The following is a 23058-nucleotide window of genomic DNA, read 5'->3' on the forward strand; positions in this document are numbered from 1 at the left end:
GCATCGTCCACAGTGAGCACTTAACGGGTTGAAAAGGCCCGTCGTCGGCACGCGTTTGACGACACGCGTTTTCCTCCTCCATTCTGCAGTCGCCCAGGTGGTGCTGTTTCTGACGGCGCCGCTTTCGTCGCGTCGGGGAGGGACAATGCGCCGAACACCCTGTCCGGCATGGGCGCGGCACCGCTCTTTTCCTTTGCTCCCCGTGCCGCCGCTTCGGCGTAGCGAGGCAACAAAGCAAACGCCGCGTGCCCCATCTGCAGAGGGAAAAGTGCTTGCACCTTGACGGCGTACTTCTTTCTCGGCGCCTCTTGCAAATTGCATTTGCCGAAAATTCTGTCACATTTTTAGTCGCACCTGCTCGGAACTCCAGCCAATCTACCACGTACCCGTTGTCCTTGGTGGCGCGGTTCTGCAGATTCGTTACGTGCGTCTCCGAACGGTGGGATGTGAAGGGTGCGCTATTTACGTTTACCGCGAATAACTACCAACGCCCCCAACCCCCGTTTTGGCTTCAGGCAAGGATTCGGACAACCGCGCTAGCTAGTCTTGATTCGTTGAGCCCGTTTTGTCAGAAACGACGTTAAAAACGTTCGTGAGACAATTCTGTGACTGTTCCTGCGCCATTTTGTCCAACGAGGGAACGCGTATCGAAAGGTAGGGTCTGGAATTTAAGTAACGCACGCAGTCAGATATGTCAGGGCTCAGAACGATAATTTCCTTTGTCGATGTGGCTTCTCCTTCTGCACAAAGGCTCACCAACCACCGCGCAAAGGCCACGGTCAGCAGTTGCCACCTGCGCACTACGTGCTAAAACTGACAGTCAAGGCAACACAACCAAGTTTTCACACGCAAGGTAACTTGGAAGCCTCCTGACCATGGTCAAAGGAGATTATCCGTGCAAGCGCGTCATGTCTTGGCGAGCTAAATAAATAATAATAATAAAAAAAGTTGTTAAACTTAGAGTTGGCGCGAGCGATGAAATTATCCATACTGTCGTTTACGCGGTACCTGGTACGGTAACGTCGACAAAAACGAACCGAAATGTATTGACTTCCAAAAACAACCCTCCCTTCACGCGCACTCGCAGACGATTAATTCCTGTTGATACTTCGAGTTTTCCCGTCACCGTAAAAACAGTGAACCCCGCTGCCATGCAAACCAGTGCTAATTTAAGGATGTCGTCGCGGTCATGAGTCTGTCAGTGCAGCGTCATGTGGCCGGCGCATGAGAGAATGCCCAAGCATGAGGGTGCCGTGAGCGCTTCTACATTCCATGCTTGCTTGCAGTGGTTGCATCGGCACACTCGCCTCGTCCAACGAATCCACCAGCTGAAGCGCTTTAGCCTTCGTGGAGCTTTGCGCAGTTTCGAAGCTGGTTGCGAAACGTCACCGGTGAGCGCGCTTCGACTCAAATGCGCCGGGAGGGGGGTAGAGAGGTTGCATTTCGCTGTGGCTGGACCACGCGCAGCGGCCAAAGGATGTATTTGGCGGCGGCGGGACTTTAATGGAGAGCACAATCGCGACAGGGGGCGGTGGCCATCAGTGAAGGGCGAGACCTTGCCGTGCTCATTTGCGCCTCCCGCGAAGCCTGCGAGCGATTAGCGACGCGGCACGCAGGCTGGCAATGGTCTCTCTCCCGACAACAATGCTCGGGCGGCGAGTCGGCGTTGTTGGACGGCCCCCGCTGGCGGCATCTCAGCCGAGGCCTCAAGATCAAAGGCGCCGCCGACATGTGCCCGCCAAGATCGGCGCAGCCCTCTCGGCGGCCTCGACCAAAGGAGCGCGCTCCCCTCCTCGCCGCCCTCTCGGCAGCGGCGCTCCCTCCGATGGCCGCCGCAGACCGGAGCCCGGCACCCGCGACCCTCGGACACCCATTAAAGCCGCCGGCTTTTCCTTCCTCGTGGTCCACAGTGGCTGCGGTCGATTAGATCCGCGCTGCCTTCAACCCAACGCGAGAAACACGCGCCAGGCAGATTCTTTTCAAGCAGCATGTTTCACTCGAGGAAGCCGAAACGAGAAAAAAGAAACAAAAAGTACCCTGCTGGCACTGGTTGGGAGAACGTGAGCTCAGATTCTTATCCGGACTTCCCGACTGCATTGGTTTATGTAGCCCCAGTTCATAAAGCTCCCTGCCGCGCTGTTCGTGCGTTGCGCTCAGTTCGCATTCAGGTCTGATACACAGGCTTATACGCTTTGTAGGCGGTCTTGCGCAATAAACTCTAAGGACACGAAAGCTGGCTTCTGTTTACAGCATCAGGGTTATTCAGGTATACCTGCATCTGTCTACAAAGTAAGTTGTCTAGCAGGCGCTCCACATATTGGCATGTGTGGACTTCCTCTGAAACGTCATTGCCTTGCTTGCATTATGTAAGCATTACGGCTTTGGCTGCCGGGAGGTGATTTAGAGGAGTTAGTTGGTGCGTTTTGGCGTTGTTACAATTCATGTATCGCTCTAATTATCGATGCCATGCTTCCGCCACACATGATGAGTACGTTGCTGTAGGAAGTGTGCTTGTAGTGGTTGTGTTATTTAGTGTATGAGACAGCGGTTGTTGGATAGCATTTTCAACTCGTCGTTGGAATTGGTTCACATTTTAACTGAGCATGAGAGGTAACCAGTGACGCATGATGCGCACCGCGTTGTAAAGTTCTTTTCCACAAATTCTTGTCCATGCGACTTTACCGCCGCTGATCTTGGCATGGCACAGGCGCTGCTCCTGCAACCTAAGAGACATTCGAGTCATGTGAGGTCGTACATACCGGTATCCGGAACGTGGGACCGCTGATTCGCGCTATACAATATATATATATATATTTGCAAAGTGGCCGGCTTTGCCCTAGGTGCATTTTAGTTGAAATAAGGAAATGTGAAACCTACAACATTGATCCAGGCTGAAATGGGCGTACTCAAACGCTGTTTCTGCAGCTTGTATGGATGAACCCAACGATGTATTTAAATTAGCATTGTCTTGATCACGTTGTAAGAATGTTGGTCGTGATCAAGAATAAAGAGGGCTAGGTTTCGTACCAGTAGTGCCCCTGTGTGCTGCTTCGAGTCTGCCAAGAGTTGTTCTAAAGCGCCCGAGGTCACCCGTCATGCGAGCAAGACGTGTATGTAAGGAAATATCGCAAACTGTACCGCTGTGTCGGGTGTGCAGAAATACATGATTGCTGAAGGGGTTACAGGTGTTCATCCCCTTTACTTGGGACGGTGCTGTCACAATGAACGTTTTGTTCACATTTTGACTTTTATACTTCATGACCGCGCTGACTTCCGAAAGGAAAGTATACCTATGTGCGTAGTGTTAATAAAACGGCGGAGCTAATAAAGAATCCGCGTACGAAAGTGGCGGCGCCGGCAGGACCAGCACGCCGGTGCTCAGCGGCGCCAGCAAACATTCACGGTCATTTACGTGCTGGTTTTGGGGAAGCCCCTTCGTGCAGGCCCCCGTTGCCCTCATGTTGTCCAGCGGCGAACGGGCCGCAAAGCAGCGCGCATACCGACCTACCCTCAAACGCGAGTGGGTCGCTCCAGCGCTCGCCGCGCATGCGCGTTGTGCCCACTGTGCTTGCTGCTCCCGTCCTCTCGTCCCGCCGCCTGCCGAATGTCCGTGCGCGCTTGCCGGCCTGAAGTGCTCGTGTGCGTGCGCGTTTGCGAGCGATGGTTTGCGTTGGGTCGACCGCTTGAACGTGCACTGCCTTCGTTCGTCGAGCGCCACGCTTGACAGTTGCTGACATGGCGACGATACTCAGGAAGATGCCTCGTTTCACCGTCAAGTTTTGTTCGGCCTTCTCGAAAACGGAAAGGTCGCTTTCGGAGTGCCCGCTGGTGAGCTCATCGCCGTTTTGATTCACTTGGGCAGATTTTACTACAGTTGCGAACTGTGTGGTCAACTGATTTGGGCATCTTTTTTTGGTTCTGTCGTGTCTCGCGAAGCGGTGATGACTGTAGAGCTGGCGACAGAACAGGGGTGATGAGTACGTTTGTTTATTAAAACGCTTTCATCACTGCTGTCTTGATGCCCCCTTTTGTTTTACGAACAGGTTTATTCATAGTGGTTCTCGTTTAATAAGCAGTCGTTGACACTATTTGAATGGCTTCACTTGCGCTGCATCATGCAGTACCTGAATAATTTTCGGTTAACCAGTCCAAGCCCAGTAAAGCTTAAAATCACATGCGAAGTCAGCGTATTAAAAAAAAAATAATAATAATAATGCAAGAGATGTAGCACACTTTTTGAACTTGCCACCTTTGTCGCACAACCGTCACTCAGCTGTAATCGCAGCGCGTTATCTTGTGCGCGAATCTTTGTCACATGTATGGACAGTCATTGATGTTTGCATTCCGACAGTGTCTTCTTGAACAATAATAATAATAATTGGTTCACAGGATGGGAAAGGCGCAGTATCTGTCACACTTGCTCTGAATGATATTTCATTACTTTGTGCATTGAATAGTGATCGCTGAACTAAAATTACATAAAGCTTTGCAGGACGTTCTGGCTCAGCAGCGATTTTATGTCGCTGCTAATAACGTCTTGCTTTTAATTCTGTTCATATCTGCTTGGAATATGTTCTGTTGAAATTGGCTGAAAATTTGTTTTGAGGAAAGGAAAGGCGCACTATTTGTCTCGCTTCTCGATGAATACTTGAAGGTAAGTAGTCGGAAGAAGTGTTTTAGTGGAGGGTTTGATCACCTGGGGGTTCTTCAACGTGCACTGACATTACAAGCATACGGACGCCTTTTACGCTTCGCCTACATCGAAACAGGTCGAGTTGGGAAACCGGTCGCGGTTGTGTTCGAGCCCAGGCCTTGGCTCGAACCCGACCGCGGCTGACCTCAGTGCCGGTATCAGGTCAGTAGCAGAGTGTCTTTCCCACTGATCCACCGCGGCGGCGATGAGTTTTGTAAGGACAGATTTTACATGGGACAGAGGTTACCTAACCTGTCCGTGAAACAATGTTCATGCTTTCACGCTAGATAAGACAAGCGTCAGCCCGTGACGTCAGTGGAGATGCGGCGGCGCTGGTGACAGCAGTGACTTTCGTGGTGTAGGCAAAAGCGCGAGCCGTCTGCATTGTATGCGCGGCGCTTGCCGTGTTTTCGGGCATAATTCCCAATATTTCTGCAAACTGTGGTGCGGTTCATTGCACCTCGAGGCACAAAAAACAAAATGGCACTTGTTTTAACATGTTTCTTGCGGTCGGATTAAGATGAGAGCTAAGGGCAGCGGCGTTGAGCGCGACTCTTCGGTGAAGGATTGCCTTCGCGGCTAACGTGCGTTGCACTTCTGCACTGAAACTAGATCAGTTCGTTGCAACCCTTAATTGTCATGATTGCTTTTCGGCGGCACAATGAATTGCGTAAGAATAAACGCCTACAGCTCGTGCCCGTTTTGATATACTATCAAGTCATAAGAAGTTTAGACGCGATATTCCGTGTGCGTATGACCCCGCGGGGAAGCTGCATGCACTGTGAGTTCCATTCACCCGCAGTACTGCCCGGGCATATGTTCACACAGAAAAGGACACAAAAGCTGCTGCGAAGGTAATTGCAATTATCTTGAGCGGTCACTCAGTGGGATATTGCCGTAATAACAGGCACGCACATGTATAGTAGCTTTTTTCTGTTTTTACATTCGCGAGTTTCAACGATCTTCATCGCCGGTTTTATAGTAAACATCGTTATAATCCAGGCAGTCCCGCAGCGTTGTTTCTCATATTTTTTAAATTTATTTTTGGAGGTGATTATAAGATCGTGACGAACGAATTAAATATCCACGTACAACCTAGCTCTGATCGAGCAGGGTATTTAAGTATTTAGGGTACATGGAGTTTAATGTCCCAAAGTGGAATCGGCTATGAGGGATACAAAATCAGTACAATAAGATGACGCGCAATTTGAATAAAAAATTCCAAGTACATTAAAAAAGCTCAGCAGATCGCGCAAATTTCAATGCAAGCGATCGTGGAGGAACGTTGCATCTGCACTCATGCATCTCTCCTATAGAGGAAAGAGAACAAAATGATAGCATTCTTACGGGCATGTACATATTAACCTGTGCATGACCTTGGCTACGTCTATAAGATGAAACAGACGTCAAACGTCTTTTTTATCGAGCAGGCGAAAACAAGTTGGCAGAGGTGAACATGTTACAAGAACTAAAAGATTGAGTTCTTCTTATTAAATATGAAATTATATTACTTAAGTTGCCGGTAAAGAGAGCTAGAAATGTGATTTCTTTTTCACTATATATATATATATATATATATATATATATATATATATATATATATATATATATATATATATATATAGTTGCCGATAATATTGTTCTTTAGAGGGAAAGTGCTTGAAGCAGCAGAAAAAACAATTCAGTCATTCATATTGTCGTCCTCCTTGCATGCGCTAGGATAGGCCCGGGAGTTTAACAATGCTCACTATTAGTTTCTCTTATACATTGCGCTTTCTCATTTTTATTTAACTTAATCACTCATTGCAGTCGCCTGCGTACCGTAGTTACGCGCTGTTAAGGCCACGGAGAAGGAAGTCAATGCAGCGCTCTTTGCCAGGTAATTCCAGCAGTAATCGGCTGATAACGTGCTGAAACACTCTCCAGGCATAAACCAAACTATTTCTACGCACAAGCGAAGCTTACGCTTAGGATGTTCGCACGCGTGAACTGGTTTCGAAGGCAGCGTCGCTTGGCGCAGTGTAGGCACGCTGCGCTTTTGCCTACACCCCATGTCGCTGCCGATCGCAGCGCCACCTTTGTTTACAAACATGACGCTTGTCTGGGTAGCCCCCACGCGCCGTTTTGCTCGTCAGTTCAGTTCAGCAAGTGTGGCAGATACTGCCCCTTTCCCTTCCTGTGAACCAAATATTATTATTAGTAGTAGTAGTAGTACTTACTCCCCCCCCCCCTCCTCCGTTCGGGTGCACGTGTGTTTAATATTTGAATGCGCTGTAGTCTTTTTTTTTTTTAAATAAGGCACGGAGAAACAAATTAACGCGACTTGTAAACGTTATCGGCTATTTTGGCTGTGCCGTGACATGTCGCTAGACTGATACGCCAAGCGAAGGAAAAAGGTCTATTCACACTTGCGACTAGATGAGGACGCGCGACTACCAGTCGCGCGACCAGTGGAGAGGAGCTCGCCACTACCGATGTTCACACTTGCGACAGTCGCCTTCTCGTTCTGACTCTCGTTCCGAACGAGTTGGGAGTGAGAGCTGCTGGGCGATGACAGCGAACGTCGGTAGCAGCCGCTTGCCAAACGCTTCAGCTTTTTCAGGCGAGCCGGTGCGCATGCCGCACTCTCGTGTTTCCGGGAGAACGCCGACGATGAATAGACGGTGTCAATATATAATGTTGCGCCTGCGTGAAAAACCCATTTCTCAAAAGTTCATGGTACTAACCGGATAGTCGGAATATCTTTCCCATCTCCTCCCAGGCCATATCCTTCTCCCTGCCTTTGAATTCCGGGTGCCGTTTGTTGAAAAGGTAAGGGTATTTTTTAATTGCATTGAGAAGGTGCTCGATCGAGTACTCCGGGACCTCGCTGATTGGTGAAATGGTTTGCGACTAGTAGTCGCGCGACTGGAAATTCGAGCAGTGCCCGATCGGCCCGCGGCAGTCGCTTTTCGACCGATGCGACCATTTGCGACTGTCGCTTTTCGACCAAAACGGTCGCGCGACCGCTGCTAGTCGCAAGTGTGAACGGGCCTAAAGGGGAACAGAGAAAAATGTAGGGAATGAGGGGAAGGTTTGAGAAAGCGTTCAGGTAAGGCCATTGCGTTCGGGAGTGAGATCCATGTATACATTGGAGTCGTGGTTGGAATGACTAGATGAAAACGTTGAAACTAACTTACTATAATTTACATGGAACCACAAATGCGCATCGGTAATAGCCGTACCTAAATTTACCGTACCTAGCGCAGTGTCTTGCTTTAGAACTGAATTTTGGATTGTGAGAGGTTCATTAGATTTCTCCATTTGTATTTGTTTTTCATGTTCAGTAATTAACCCAGTGACACTGAGCTAGCTAATGGGCAGTTTACGGCCGATACGGTAAACGCGAGGGCTGTGGCGCCGAGTGAGTCGGCATTGTGCGGCCGCGTATTTCGGTGCGCTTTGAGAAAATATCCGAGGCTTTGGGCAACATACTCGCTGCCACATGGCAAAACGCTCGGCTACTAAGCCGGGGGACCAGGGTTCATAACTACGTGCAGTGTACGATGTCAGCGCGTCTTAGAAGAGTACGCCAGGTCGCCTTATGTAGCCTCTCCTCTACAGTTCCGCAGTTAAAAAAAAAAAAAGAAGCAAAATAGAAGTGAACTGCCGGCGTGAACCTCTCTTTGCGAGGACTGGTTTAGTTAGCGCACGGTGCAAGACGAGGTATAGTGGGTGTATCTTGTTCGTTCGTGTTGCATGCAAGCTGTGGATCTAATTGTCCTGTGAAATTGCCCTTAAATTCGTTCTGTTAATATTTTGCTCGCCAAATGTGTTTCCATTCCTTACTTCGTAGGCGTGTGGCGTGTGCCAGCGCTGCATAGTTTCTATACATGCCACAAGGGGCCGAATTACCCAACGATCACATCACAAAAACTCGGCCAAATAGGATCGGTTAGTGAAAGATTTGTGACAGGTCTGTGGTGTGGCCGTTGCGTAATTCGGGCCCTGGTGTCCGCCAAGAGCGAGGCGGTTAACTATAATTCCTTTATAATCCTGTACCTCATCATTTACATGCTGCGCTGACGAGCGTCAACCATTGCGTTACTTGATCCTTGAGCGGACCGCAGGGGTGTTCTTTTGTGTAGGCTTAGAAATTCGTTGAGGTCAGAATAGCGCCCGATTTCCGAAGCCCTGTCGCTAGTTCTCCAAGCAAAGAGCTGCGCAGTTTCAGAGGTCTTTCACACATATCCAAGTGGACGGCCACGTTTGTCTAGCTCTTTCGGTTTGGTTGGTTTATAATTTGTAACAAGTCCCAAAGCGACTTGGGCTATGAGGGATGGCGTAGTGGAGGGCTCCGAAAATTTCGACCTGGGTTTTTTTTCTTTTTTTTTCTTTTACGGGCACGGACATCGCTGGGCGCGGCTTTTCGCCTTCTTCGACAAGCGTCCGGGATTCGATCCCGCGTCCTCGCGAGCTTAGCAGTCGAGCGCTGCACCACCGCGGCGGGGCCTGGTCGGTAGAAGGTTGAAACTGTATTTGTAATGAGACAAGTGTCTGTCACATTTCGTTACTGCGTTATTTCACTGCTTTCGGAAGGGGTAACGGTGTGGGTGCAAAGGAGTGATGAACTCGTGTGGCAAATTGAAGCGGCGTGGTTTTGCTTGAGTACGAAGCTTTTGCTGTTCTTCGACCTCGCAGTGGTTATCTTGAGCGCGAGGCGTATACAAGGCGACGTTTGCCACTGGGATTGTCGATCGCCACGCCATCGTTCAAGCTTGTGTCTATAAGCACGGTTATTTGGGCACGTTGCTGCTGCCAAGTTGGGAAGCGTGAAGGGGATCCGACTTGCTTTTCCTTTAAACCGTCTGCATAGAACCACTTGTGTGGCATTATTTGGTAATACGCACTGCTCAAACCAAGGCCATGCAGCAGGTTCGTGACGGTGAATTACGGGAAAAACAATAAAAGGCGTGCGCAATCGTCGTATGCGTTCCGTAAGAACCTCTTTGCGAAGTTAGGTTGAAGAGACGCGCCTTCGGCAGTTCGTGATTAAATGGGTCAAGGCTTACATATTATGGTTTGCGCGTCAACTTAGTGCTGCCGAGATCATCGCACTTGCGTGTCCGAAACAAAATTGCCTCAGTTTCGGCCTGCCGTTTGCGAATACTGCCTGGGAACGCATTTCTCCGAACCGTGCAGCGTACTTCTGCTAAGAAGTATACGCCTCCTCGCTGCACATCGCCGTAGTACCTGCTGGTTTGATAAAGCCCACTGCTACTAACTGCTACAGCTTCGATCTTCGAGGTTGTCATCAACAGACATCTTGAGATGCTATCGCACTTTGCAAGCTTGGGTGCTCACTGAATCACAGCCAGATTATTTTCTAGAGTTGGTAAATAGTAAACAGAGCATTTGGACCCACAACTGTGATCGACACTCGCCTTTGGTAAAACACTTGGTGAGGCGGAAGATGCACTGTTCTTTTTTTCTTCTTTGTCGTGCTGCGTGCCAAAATACCTTTTCATTGCAACGCCCTTCTGGTGGCCATACTTTGGGACTGCTGCTTTCGATGATGGCCCAAGAAATGGAAGCGGCCAGCCAAGCCTTGTAGCTCGTGAAGCAGTCCGGAGTGTTGCTGAGAGGCAGCCTCGTGGGGAGTTTTTTTTTTTTTTTCGCCCGGAAGGCATAGAAGCGGCGGCGCGTGTGAGGGGCGCCGCCGATGCGAGGCGGGCGGCCAGGATGAAAGGGGCCTGGCTGCCGCCGCCTGGGGCTGCGGCTCGCCCCGCTCCTTTCTTTGTGTGTGTGTGCGTGAAAAGGGAGGGGCTCCTTCCCTGTTGGCCGAGCTGGGCGGCCTCCTTGCTTTGTGCATTTTCCTGCTGTAATACACAGGGAAGGCCTTAATTTCGCCCCTGCCCTGTAATTTCGTACGGGCCCTGCATGACGAGAGCGACGACTGCGCCGCTGATGAGGTCGCTGATGCTGCTCACGACCGGATTCTCGACGGCGCGTCTTCCGCCCGCTGCTGATACCGGCCTTAGCTTTCGCTGCCCTCCTTGGATGTTGGTGTGCGGCGTCTCTGGACGACGTCCCGTTCTGCGTTTTTCAAATTTGAAACATTCGCCCAGTGACAACCACTTTCGCCGCTGGCTGTGGAGCGGCTACAAAAGCGCTAGGTCTCGGGGCCACCACCGTGACCGCGCTGATTTGCGATCTGCGCGCCGACTTTTACTTCCGGCATTTGGCATGCACCGCGGGAGTCGTTTCTGCGAAGGCCGTCTCGTGGCCACCCCCGCGGTCACCTCTGCCGCCTCTGCTGTCATGCGCGTTGTGGACAGAGAAGCCGGTGCCCTCGAATGGCATCGCTCGCGCCACACACGCTTTCGGTGAGATACGAGCTGACTGGGCTGGTCTCCGCCGCTAATCGTGTCCATTCTTGGGCGGCCTCCCGAAGGGGTCGCATGCCTGGGCGGCGGCGCGGGCTTCTTCTGGGAACCGGTGACCGCAAGGCGCACTCGACGCAGATGAATGCCACGTCGGTGGCATCGTGTGGGGTCTGCGGTCGTAAAGTAAACCCCTACGGCTACGGCGCTGCTTGCCTCTTTTGTTCACACCGGGAGCTGAAGCAAAAGGTCAGAATGGGAGCTTTGGGTGGCTTGGCACCCTCGCTGTCCCCTGAGTATGTCGTGCGGGAGAAACGAACGCTTGGGGAATCCCCTACAATGCGTGCTTTGTTCTTGCCTGGTTTCGGAGGGTGAATTGTCACGTGAAAACGAAAACCTCAGATGCAGATAGCATCTATAAACGTCTTTTTTCTCCGCGATCAAAAAGAGTGGTTTTTAAAGGCCTCTCACCAGAAAAATCTGAAGGGCACCGTGGTTATACCCCCCCCCCCCCCCCTTTTTTTTTTTCTACAAGAGTAAAAATTGATACTCGAGGCTGCGAGCCGCCTTTTCGTTTTGCTTATATACACGTACACAAGATACCAGTGACTGCACGCGACCGCAGCGCGAATGAGAGATGGCACTGTTTACTTCGCTGCCGCCTTTTTATATTCTGTTGCACACGTGTGCAGCGCCTCCTTTAGTATGGTGCCTTCAGCGTCGCGCGATTTCCCTCAGTACTGCGCGATTGTCTGTCTTTTTCTCGTGAGAGATCGTGTGGGGGCGCCAGCCTATTGCCTACCCTAGTGTTCGTGTATATGCTCCACAGGAACACTAACCCAGCCTTGTATGTTTTATGGTTTGGTTTGGGATTTAATAAGAAGGGGGGGGGGGGGGGGGGGGTCTCAAAGTGACTCCTATCGAGGGACGCCGTAGTGAAAACTGTTAACATAACTAAGGCCCTCTTTTCTATAACGTTGGTTTTGCATCAGATAGGATTCTTTAACATGAACCGACATCACACAAAACAGTGAGCTGGTGGCCGATTAGCACTAGGTGCCCATGGTTAAGCCACAAACGAGGCGGTACAGAGAGATATGAGTTGGACATCTTTCGAAGCACGAGAAGCTCGAGAGTAGAATGTTATGTGAGGAGCGCCTGAGGAAAATGGACAGTAACAGGTGGGCAGCTAAAGTATTTATAAAAAAGTTTTAGAGGGCACTTTTGACCACTAAAGTGCGATGAGGCGAAAGCCATTATAGCATAGTGGATTGTAGCCCTCCACTACGGTGCCTCTATCTCCCTCTCTTCTTTCACTCCCACCTTCCTCCCTTCCTTTACGGCGTGGTACATGTGTCCACGGAGAATTGTGACAGATACTTCACTTTTCTATCTTGTAAATCAATTTCAAACCCCGCTGATGCCTGCTGTACTACCGCCTCCTAGACATCTGGGTCTGCTTCTGTTTGCTGTGTGGTGCGATGTTCCAGGAAATGGTAAATGAAAGGCGCCGAACGGTGGCCTGGATCGAATGCCTGGCGAGGTCAGCTTCCTATATATGCATGAACCGCCTGGTGACGTCATGACCTGTTGTGACAGTACATTGTGCGCCCCTTGTTGAACACAACCAGCATTTTATTGAAGGCATCAAAGTTCACCAGCGTTCTATAATTCGATTACAGGAAAGGAGGGGCGCAGTATCTGTCACTCGCAGAATCCTGCTGTCATCCTCGCGGTAGGCAAGGGGAATTATGAAGACGATTTCACGATCCGGGGTGTGGCGAAGTTGGTAAAGCGCTGGGCTGGGGATCCAAGGGATGGAGGTTTGATTCCCGGTGGAGACAAGGTTTATTCATTTACTTTTAATTCGCTCTCGAAAGCGTGACACCTCTGCTGACAACATTCTGTCAACAGCGATGAGGCAGTAAGGCCTTTCGCCTTAATATGTATACCTTTCAAAATGTTGACTCACAATGGAGGAAAATAACTATAGGAAACTAATGAAGTAAGTATTCAGGGCACAAAGACCAATGAGGCATTAAGGCCTTTCGCCTTAATATGTATACCTTTAAAAACATTGACTCACAATGGAGGAAAATAACTATAGGAAACTAATGAAGTAAGTATGCAGGGCACAAGGACCGAGGAGTAAAGAGCGTTAAACAACTGATAAAATACACAGAAGGATAAATTTAGTGGAAAATAAGCAGAGTGTAGAACTGTATCGAAATTGGGAAAAAGGCAGATCAGGGAGGAATTTTTCTTTGATAACTCAAGAGGCAGTGCCCTACTTTTTAAGCTGGATCTGGGTGGCTTATAGAACTCACAGCTACAAAAAGTAATTTATCCAAGAAGATGACACATGTATACTGTGTGATAAATCAGTAGAAACAATTGAACATCTTGCTCGAATGTCGGGGTATCCAACCGAGTGTTGATGCAGGCAGAGTCACTCTCCCTGAGGCCCTAGGGTTTATTGATGCCTTTGCTAGGGTGAATGAATCTGTTGTGGCAATTGGAAAATTGGTGGCTGAAAAGCAGAAAGATGGCATAAGGTGAGAAGGGTAGAAGTAAAAGTCTATTAATTGGATTAAATGACTGAATAGTAGACGAATTAATAACATTCAAGACGTAAGAAAAAAAAGCTGAGCATGGTCATAGGTGGAAACTGCGACCACCCCATTTCAAAGGGGACGCTTCTATATTCCATTCATCCATCCATGTAGTGATTTCGAAAGGTCATCTGTCATAAGTAGTGTTTAGAGACACCAGTGGTCGGGTGAATGAATTTGCGGTGCAGATTAGTAAAAAGTGATTGATAGCTTTGGTAGGAAGATGACAGCAGTTTATAAGGGTAAAAATACAATTCTAGTAACTGAAAGGACGAATCATTTGATGGATTTCTGACAACATTCGAGATATAATAAAAAATAAAGCCGAGTATGTTGGAAACTGCAACTACCCCGCTTCAACAGGGATGCTCTTATTATCCATCTAATCAATCCGTTTATCCATCTAGTCGATGACAGTAGATATGACTCAATGTTTTACATAAAGCATATGCATCGTGTTTGTCCGAAAAGCCATTGCCGTAGCCCAAATTGGGAAAAACAGTTTCGGAGAAAATAGTTCGTGATTGCATATTGAAATGCTAGTTTGCGGTAGATATATTCGAACCGATGACATTCGCACATCTGAAAAACGTAGACGTCCACTGAGAAGCGTGATATGCGTCTTCCTTTCCTCCAAAAAACAAGACAAAGAAAAGGTGTTCGCTGAATGAAAAGGCGGTGTTAAATGCGTTTCGTGTCTACTATCAAAGTTTGAGCATACCCCCATTTATTATTATTATTATTTTTTTTTGTGACCGCCGTTGTACCAACAAGTAAGCCTTGCGGTTCACCGTTGTTTAGTTTGTGTGGTGTGTTTAGTGGAACTGTTTCACCAGTGACACGTTCAATATTGCAGTTGTTTGGGCGAGTAGAGAGCCAAGATGCGCAGCTGCCGTATTCCATTTTGCATGCCAGTGAAGCAAGAAGCCAGGGGTTACGTTTCGTGAAATTTCTGCCAGCTTAGACCTCTGAGAGAAAAACGGGCTGCCAAAAAGAACATCAAATTATTCTGCAGTTTGCAGTTCAGAGGTGACTTTCAGGAAGGCACAGAGTTTCCAGTGTTGAAAAATGGCACCTGTCCTTCTAAACATTTTCAACCAATACTCGTTGTACCAAATTTTAGCACCACTTACAGCCGCATAAAGGAAGAGGAAATGCGAAAACTCGATCACCTGTACATACCATTCATATATAGTTCTCAACCTGGACCATCGGGCGCGAGCTCCGTAGAGGTTGTAGAGCTGAGTTTGCACATGACTTGCGATTGAATTGAGGCAGCCAACACATTCGCTGCCTACCCGCCCGTTCATCAGACCGCATCTTTTTTACACTTGTCTGGTATCCACATAAACAAAAATCATCTTTGGCTTTCTTTGACCGAAAACAGTTGTGCGGGAATGAAGGGCTTGGAAAGCACAAAACGAAAGGCTGAAGTACAATTGACGTGCACAAAAAACAACTCAAACACCTCATGGAAGACTGTCCCATAGAAACGTTCCTTGAGATTGTAGCAGACTCTGAACAGAGTTGCTAACACCATTTGATTTGCATATTAGTAGACAGGAACACAATTGCAAAGATATGCAGCAAGAAGAAACCAATCTCCCAAAAATTCTTGAAAGTAATTAGAACTGCAATGAGAAAATTTCTGCAGCCCTCATCACACCGGCCTATGCTTTTCCTTGTAAGTGCGAACAACATGTCAGATGGCACGGTTGTTCTCTGTGCATGGCCAGCACGCAGTTTCGGCGAGCCGGATACAACACGTTGATGCAGACGAGGGCATAGGCATTTCAGCAGCATGACGTCAGTTCATAATAAAAAGTAACAGTGACGCACCAGGCAGCGTCCTAAACGGCACGAGTGGCCAATTGCACGCCAGATCGCAGCCTTGGAATGACGTGATTTCAGAGAAAGCGAAAGTGAAACTATGCTACTGGGCTCCATTTTGCAAATACGGGACTTCCAGTCGTCGTCGTGCCTGCCATCGTGTGCACGAAGTGTGCGGGCACATCTGTTTCATGCAATTGAGGTTCGGGGCGGTCTATCTCAGTGATCGCTGGCTGCGCTGGCCATACCTCGACGCGATAATCCGTCCAAATGAACCGGAACGAGCCTGCTCCTGTACGAATTAACAAGCGTCTGATGCCATAGACTTAAGTGGATGTCAGTTGGTACCGCGCGCCTAATTCGAATTACCCCAGTTTTCTAGTTAACGGGGATCGAATTAATTACTGCATATTTTACTGCATGAAACTTGCTGTCAGACAATGGACAAGAGGGAAATGCAGAGGGCCTATCGGGGTCCATGCATTTCTGCCCTGTTAATACGGTTTATGACAGAACAAAGTCTCTACGACCCCAACCAGGTGTTTCATTTTCTGTGCTCAGAGTGCAAAGCAGCTAAAAATGTTTTGTTTCGGTTTTGTTTCTGGGGTTTAATATCCTGAAGCGACTTAGGCTATGTGAAGGGCTCCAGAAGCAGGGATGCTTTAAGGTGCACTAATATCGCACAGCCTCCATCAGAAAGTGGCCGCCCCGGCTGGGATTCGATTTCATAGCCTTGGGTACAGTGGTCAAGCATCCTAACCACTGTGCCACCATGGCGGAGTTGTTAACAATGTATTTAAGAGTGTAATATGTAAACACCCATTTCTGATTTCATGCTTTACAGCGCAGTTGTTCAGTCGATGCTCTTTACCGTTTTCCGTATTGTGTTCATGAGTGACAGCAAATAAAACCTGGCAGGTTGTGCAGTGCACAAGATAAAATTAAGTCACTTTCAGCTGACTTGAGCGTTGATGTTATGTGTGTGGGCAGTTGTTGTAGGTTACTTCACTTATCCACAGTATACATGATAAAGCTATTGTAGACCACTAGACGCATCAAGTTGCACCACATTATTGCAGTCATAATGGTGTCCGAAGTAATAAGATGGTAGCTCCCAAAATCGTCTGATTCCAACTTTGTTGGCCACCCTTGCACAAAAGCTGAGCCTAATTACAGCGGGATTTTTCAAGATATGTTCTTCTTTGCGATTCGCTATTATGGATGGCTCCCGCTTTATAGGCAGTTTTACCCGGAAGCTAAAACGTCCATATTGATGAGGCATGACTACTTGTTATATCGAGTTTTAAGGCATAAGTGCAGCATTTCTTGGCACGTTTGTTCTTATTTTATTATGCAATATTTGATTCAAACTATAGCTAGTTAACTAGCAAACAGCATAGGCATAAACCAGCTAAATCAAGGCAAGCAAGTAAGGGAGGCGTTATTTATGCAACACCTGAGGTTCCATCAGTGCCACACATAAGGCATAACAACAAACTCAATGCAGCTGAATAATGTTATGCTTTGTGTGGATTTGATGGGAACGCATGCATACCATAAATGATGTCTCCTTTACTTGCTTGCATTGTTAGCTGGTTCATGTCATGTTGTATGGCTGTTTGTTCCAGTAGTGGAGCTTGGGGCCATCTTGTATAATGGGCTGTTTGTTTATTATTTACTAGGCATGCCAATTACTCTTTTAGGGACGCAGCTCGAGCTTTGTAAGTAATGTCCATCACTGTCGATGTTGTGCTGCAAAAAGGGGGAAAATAGCCACCCAATTACACTAAACATACGCGAGCTTGCAGCACAGAAAACAAGGAAAAAAAACTGTTCTTGGTCTTCTCTGGCTAACTGAACTCTGTATCAAGTGCAGAAAGTAAGTGTGCTGTTATTTCGGCTTACATTTTCTTTGCTGCATTGAACACCTCATAATAAAAAATGGTTTTGTTGCAGGAGTTGTCTCTGTCACTTTGTGATGACGAGAGCTGCAAACCAGGTGGCCAGTTTGAGGAAGAGCAGTGTTTGCATCATGGTGAGTTCATAAATTTTTTAATTTGTTTCAAAAATACTTGAACTTCATCCGCTGCAGATGAGGGGGAGGAGGAGGGGTCAGTGTTACTCCCCTCTAGAAAAATTATTCACCAGGAAAATTAATTGCAGAAAAATTAATTAAAACTGGTACAAAGCTGCTGGAGTGCTTTGGTCAGTTATGCAAACAAAAATAGTTGACTGCAGGAAGAAGGCATGCCGTCAGAGCTGAAGAATTGTCTGTGCACAGTACCGAACTCAAGCATATATTTTTGTTGCACACTCTGGCAAAGTGTCCTCAGCACATATTTTCAGTGCTTACCAAAAGGGCAGGTGCGTCGTATGCACCAATGTGACTTATGTGTGAGGTTTTTCTGAAAAACTGCCATTTGTAGGGGGTCGTGACTAAATTGTGCACAGGTGCGACTTAAGCTGTGATCAACTTAAAAAAAAAAAAGCACAGTCACATTTGAAGTAAGGAACATAGATAGAACAAGGCATTATAATCGTAGAAGATAAGCTGATAAAAAGTTGGACCAGACTGATTCACACAAAAAAATAAGAATAGGTTCTTGATTGTTGCAGTTATTGATCTGTTCTGAACAACAGAATTTGAAGCGCAGGGTCTAATAAGAGTTTGTAAAAATAGCGTGATCAAAAAGCACTGGAAGAAATTTCTATATCTGACATCATTCGTTTGTGATCACCCGAACCCGCAAATTTTTGCCTTGCAGAGAGCTGCTTAAATCTATAAACTGTTTGGTAGTATCAAATAACTAAAATAAAATGGACAAGTTTGAAACTAGTCAAATGTGTGTAATGGAACATGACATGGTCTATAACCAGGTTAGTTTGAACCATGTGTTCTAGTCCAGTTATACTATGTCAGGGTTCTGTGATTTAAGGAAATTTCCCTTTTCGTCTTGTAGGGCAGAGGTAGAAGAGACCAAAGAATTGAACGTAATGTAAGTCACAGATATAATGAAAAGCTTGCATCAAATTGATCACTTCTAAATTTAAGAAGGTTTTGTGTGCATTGGCAAATAGACATTTCATAATCACAACTTTGTCTCAACACTTCTCAGTCATTGCACTTGGAATACTTCCTTCGTGCATAATGAGTACATTTATAACACATATCTTGTGACGTAAATCATAACCATTGCCTTTGAATTCTTTTTTTTTTCATGTTTCTTGGTTTTGGTTGGCCTCAGTAGTTTTGAGATTACATTATAATCATAATATCTTATAAAAGTTCTTGCGGCAAGTTCTAAAACTGCCCTTTCACTTTATATTCAAGCAAATGAGGTAAAATGGTCATTTTTCATCATCTTGTCATTCCTACTGATGATGCTTGCAATACTAGTAGCATCAGAAAATACAGTTGCCACTAACATACAATTTCAGAGAAGATGTTTAAATCTGTGGTGTATCGCAGAGTCATGGGAATCTTGGGGACTGTATGACTTCACGTCAGCCTGACAAGATGTCTCAATGTAGCCTGTCAGAGTTTGTGTGATTATAACTTGCTACTGATGTGTTCTTGGATCTGGAGCTACTTGGCATCAGATAATCGTAGACTTAAATTTTACTTGCTATTTTCATGATGTGATGTTTTTTTTTATTTCAACTTCTTCAGATTGTTTTCATGAAGCTTGCATATTGTGATTTTTCCAGAAGGCAGCACAGGCAGCACAGAAAAGGTGACCACGCCATCATTGACCGAGGATGAGGAACGGCCGGAGAAAGCTGAAGAAGAGAAGAGTGAGAAGGAAGAAAGAGGAGAAGTCCTTGGTGCAACGGTTAGTTCTGTCTCCATATATTCTGAAAAATGGTGTGGTCACATTTAAATGTGGACATCATTCTTCGCAGCAATTAGCAAACTGTAGAGGTGCCTGTTACGTATGTACTTGGTAGGAATATGCATTTCCTTTTGTTTTTGCTTTGAGGCTGACGTTAGCAGTCATTAAAATAATTTTTTGCCTCCTTTAAAAGACATGTTTGAAAGAGTATGAGAGCTGAGAAATTAATAAAAAGCTTTCAGTGACTATAAACCATGCATTTATGAATGGGTGATGCTTGTTCCTTTTTGAAAAACTTTAATAACCATGTCTTATTGTTGCTGGCTTTTAGTTGCTTGAAAGATTTGGGCATGACCACTGTTATTGACTATATACATACAGTTGAGTTATGTTGCTCTGACTACCACGTATTTGGATTCATTTGAGGCAATTGCATGCAAAGGTCAGCCAGAAGAGAAAAAAAAAATATTGCATTCCATTAATAGTCTACAATTATTTTGTAAGTGCAACTTAGAGTTTTTCTGAACATACAGACCAAATTTTGCAGTCTCACTTAGGTCAAATTGACAGTGGTTATTAAATGAACCATGGTATGGTTGGATGCAACTCAAGCCTGCAGTAGCCAACCTACACAATTCCTCAGTGACAGAAAATAGTCAGTTGGTAGGTCTTTTCTGGTTGCTCACTTAAAAGGCTAACCGTCATAGCAAATTAGAAGCACAAGAATTTCGATGCCTTTGGCTTGTTTGATATGATAAAAACTGATTGTTTTTTTTTTTTAGCGGACTAACACACATACCGCATATACTACTGCCCATATTTAGCGACTTCTGTTTTTTCAAATTGTATCCTACTATATAGTTTGAAATTGCTCCTGGAAAAATTAAACGTATCCTTTTGCAGGCTAGCTTTTTGAGTGCAAGTAACATATTCAAGAAGTTGCATGTACGTGGTTGTTTCAAACTTGATGGAAATGTAGGAGGGCATGGCTGCACTCTCAAAAGCACCATTCTATTCATGTAGCTGCAGGGGCAGACAGCGGAGCAGACGTGAAGCACTGTTTCCAAATCTCTCTATGCCTGCTCCATTCTTCGCTTGATATGCGGTTGTGTTGGGTGCTATGGAACTGATCCAGTGTTCCCTCTAAGTGTGAAGAGTGTGAAACAACCGGTACACAATCCTTAACTAACCCCTTAGTCGGTTAGTCTGTTCAGAGATCATAATAGAAGTGGAAACACTCGGGAACAAATGCAAGGAGACAAATGGACTGAACAAATGCTAGGGGTTTAACTTAATTGTTTATTTCCTTGTGTTTATCTGCCTTTAGAAAAATTTTGAATTTGTTTGCAAAAATGGGAAAACTCTTCTCTTTTTTCACTATGCACAGGATGCATCATGCAATAAATCCAACCAAGGAGAGGAAAGACAAGAGTTTTCATTTACACTCTACGACTTCAATGGTCATGGCAAAGTGACAAAAGATGTGAGTAGACAAGCCATCTGTGTACTTGCATGCTTTTTATTTGATTCAAGAGCCTTGAATGGCTCCTTGAGCTTAGCATCAGCATAACTGAAAATTTCTCACAGAACAGCTGGGACAGAAGAACAGGACACAACATTAGGGTTCATGCTGTGTACTCCTTTTCTTTTGCCCTATTCTGTGGGAAATTTTAAGTTATGCTGAACCAGAACTAAATAGTCTGGCCAACTTCATGCCTTGATGAGCTTGGCATGTTAAAGCACTCAGCTGGTAGAGTATGGGTTTGTGAACAAGTTATACACACATAAAAACACAACACAAAGTAATGGTTTGAGCAGTGCATGCCACCAATGTTCAAATCTTTATGCAGTCAGAGAGTGTTGGCTTTCAGGGCTACAGAAGGCATGTTGTATAAGATCACTCACTAGAAGAGGTAGCATTCTTGATAGGACAACCCAGACTTTCAGCCGATATTCTGCTATGCACATGACTAGTTATTCTGTTTACTATTGACTTATTCCAGTTGACTGATTACATCAGATGTTTGGAAGTTTGCCTGATTTGTATTTCTCTTAACTGCCAGTATTTTTGCATTTGCACGATGCTGGATGTTCATAACTCTCAGCAGACACTTTCATCACCTAGGCATTGCAGGGCTAAGCAGCTAAAATTTGTCTGTCGCTATGGAAATTCCCAATGTATAGTTGTTTTGTGTGTGGTACCTACTACCTAGGCACCATTGTGTATATTTGCCGTTGTAAACAAAGTTCAGTTTGTGTAAAATGTCGTTCGTTATTTGAGAGCAGTGCTGCATTGGAAAATTCCTTCGATTTTGTTGTTGTTCAAGCTAGTATCAATTCTTTTTTAGGACATAGCCAGCCTTGTCCGGTCAATTTATGATGCATTGGGAAAGAAGAGCCTGCCAAAGTCGGGCAGTCGAACAATCAAGGTCCGACTTGCCATTGGACCCGATGAGGACAGCTGCCCAGCACAGACACGGCCACTCTCCGAATCCTCGGCACGCAGCAGTGTTCCAACTGCTTGCACACTGCTCACGGATGATCCCCTCCCTAACCGCAAAGCACCTGAGAGCTTGTCAGTTCCTGTGCACCGGAAGTTCCCACCACAGGTTGGTCATTTCCTTCCATGTTCTCATGATTTCGTAGTGTTGCTACTTGACTTTGTAGGTGCAAGCTACAGCTCTGTGGCAAAAGGTGACATGCATTCATGCTATTTTATATTGGACAGAAAAATTATTGCACCCATCTTTAACTGTTAATTGACAGGTCCTCAGGTCTGTAGCTTTGGTTTCCACCATTAACGAGGAGATTCCCTGCTTTTCCGAGTCTCTATGAGAGTAACAGGCATGCTCTGTACCTTTACTGTTGGTATTATGAGGCTGGCAGGGTAGATAACTGATCCAGTTTCTGGTCATGAGAGCTCAGTATGGGCAACCAGTGTATGGAATAATTGATTTGAATGGAGACATGAAGTGAGTGCGAGCAGTGCATTTTAAATCCAGCATAGCACAGATCATAACCATGGCACCAAAGGAACCATTTGCCTTCAATTTCTTTTGTTATTTTGTTTACTTGCTTTTTATGTTCTTGTAAGATTGGAGAGATTTAGTATAGCGGAGATGTAATAATGTAGGCGTATACCGGTCTACCACATTCCTATGCCCACTCGCAGTGCCAGTTGTGGGGCCTCTGCACGTGCATAGGAGGTGCCTTGTAATCCAGTATACGTCTGCACTAGTACTTCTCCTCTATGTTCTATCTCTGTTATGACTATCAGGTACTTAAATCCTCCGCTGGTCAACCACTTCTTCCAGTGATCCCAAGCCCTTGCCCTATGGCAGTTGTGACTATTGTATCCTGCTAATTTGTTGAAACTCCCTGCTCCTGGTCCTTGAAGTTTTCTAGTTAACATGTTCAACATTCTGAGTATGCTTGCATGAATATCTTGACCATTAAGCTACATCTGTCTGGTGTGTAATGCTTGCAATTTGTAAACAAAATGCTATGTAAGCTGTTGCCTCTTCTATATAACTGATTTACCATTTGCATGTCCAATTGTGACAAGCTGGTTTTTTTATGCTCTGGTGGTATTAATTAAAGCTTGAAGATCCATACCACTAAGTTGTTATAATAGCTTGGCTAGTATGCGATATTAGCTTTGCCAACATAAGCCTTTTCAATTGTAATACATGACTCTACTATATTGAGGGAATGTAAAAGGAAAAGAA

General features: G+C 46.2%; 1 protein-coding gene across 4 annotated transcripts in view; it reads left to right on the plus strand.

The window, feature by feature from the left end:
• Nucleotides 1-23058, plus strand: part of LOC146205488 (protein naked cuticle homolog 2-like) — a 47689-nt gene that overhangs the window by 18892 nt on the left and 5739 nt on the right. The window contains exons 1-5 of one of the 4 annotated variants that reach the window (XM_084590189.1): nt 3570-3828; nt 17454-17532; nt 19209-19330; nt 20718-20813; nt 21679-21939. In XM_084590189.1, the coding sequence (XP_084446315.1) occupies nt 3736-3828; nt 17454-17532; nt 19209-19330; nt 20718-20813; nt 21679-21939 (651 nt within the window). In that variant the 5' untranslated portion in view covers nt 3570-3735. Of the gene's footprint in view, nt 1-3569; nt 3829-17453; nt 17533-19205; nt 19331-20717; nt 20814-21678; nt 21940-23058 lie in introns of those variants that run through there. The other 3 variants (XM_084590188.1, XM_084590187.1, XM_084590186.1) reach the window with 3 other exon arrangements.

The sequence above is a fragment of the Amblyomma maculatum genome, chromosome 1 (assembly GCF_055883805.1).
Source record: "Amblyomma maculatum isolate TAMU_Amacu chromosome 1, ASM5588380v1, whole genome shotgun sequence".
Lineage (NCBI taxonomy): Eukaryota > Metazoa > Arthropoda > Arachnida > Ixodida > Ixodidae > Amblyomma > Amblyomma maculatum.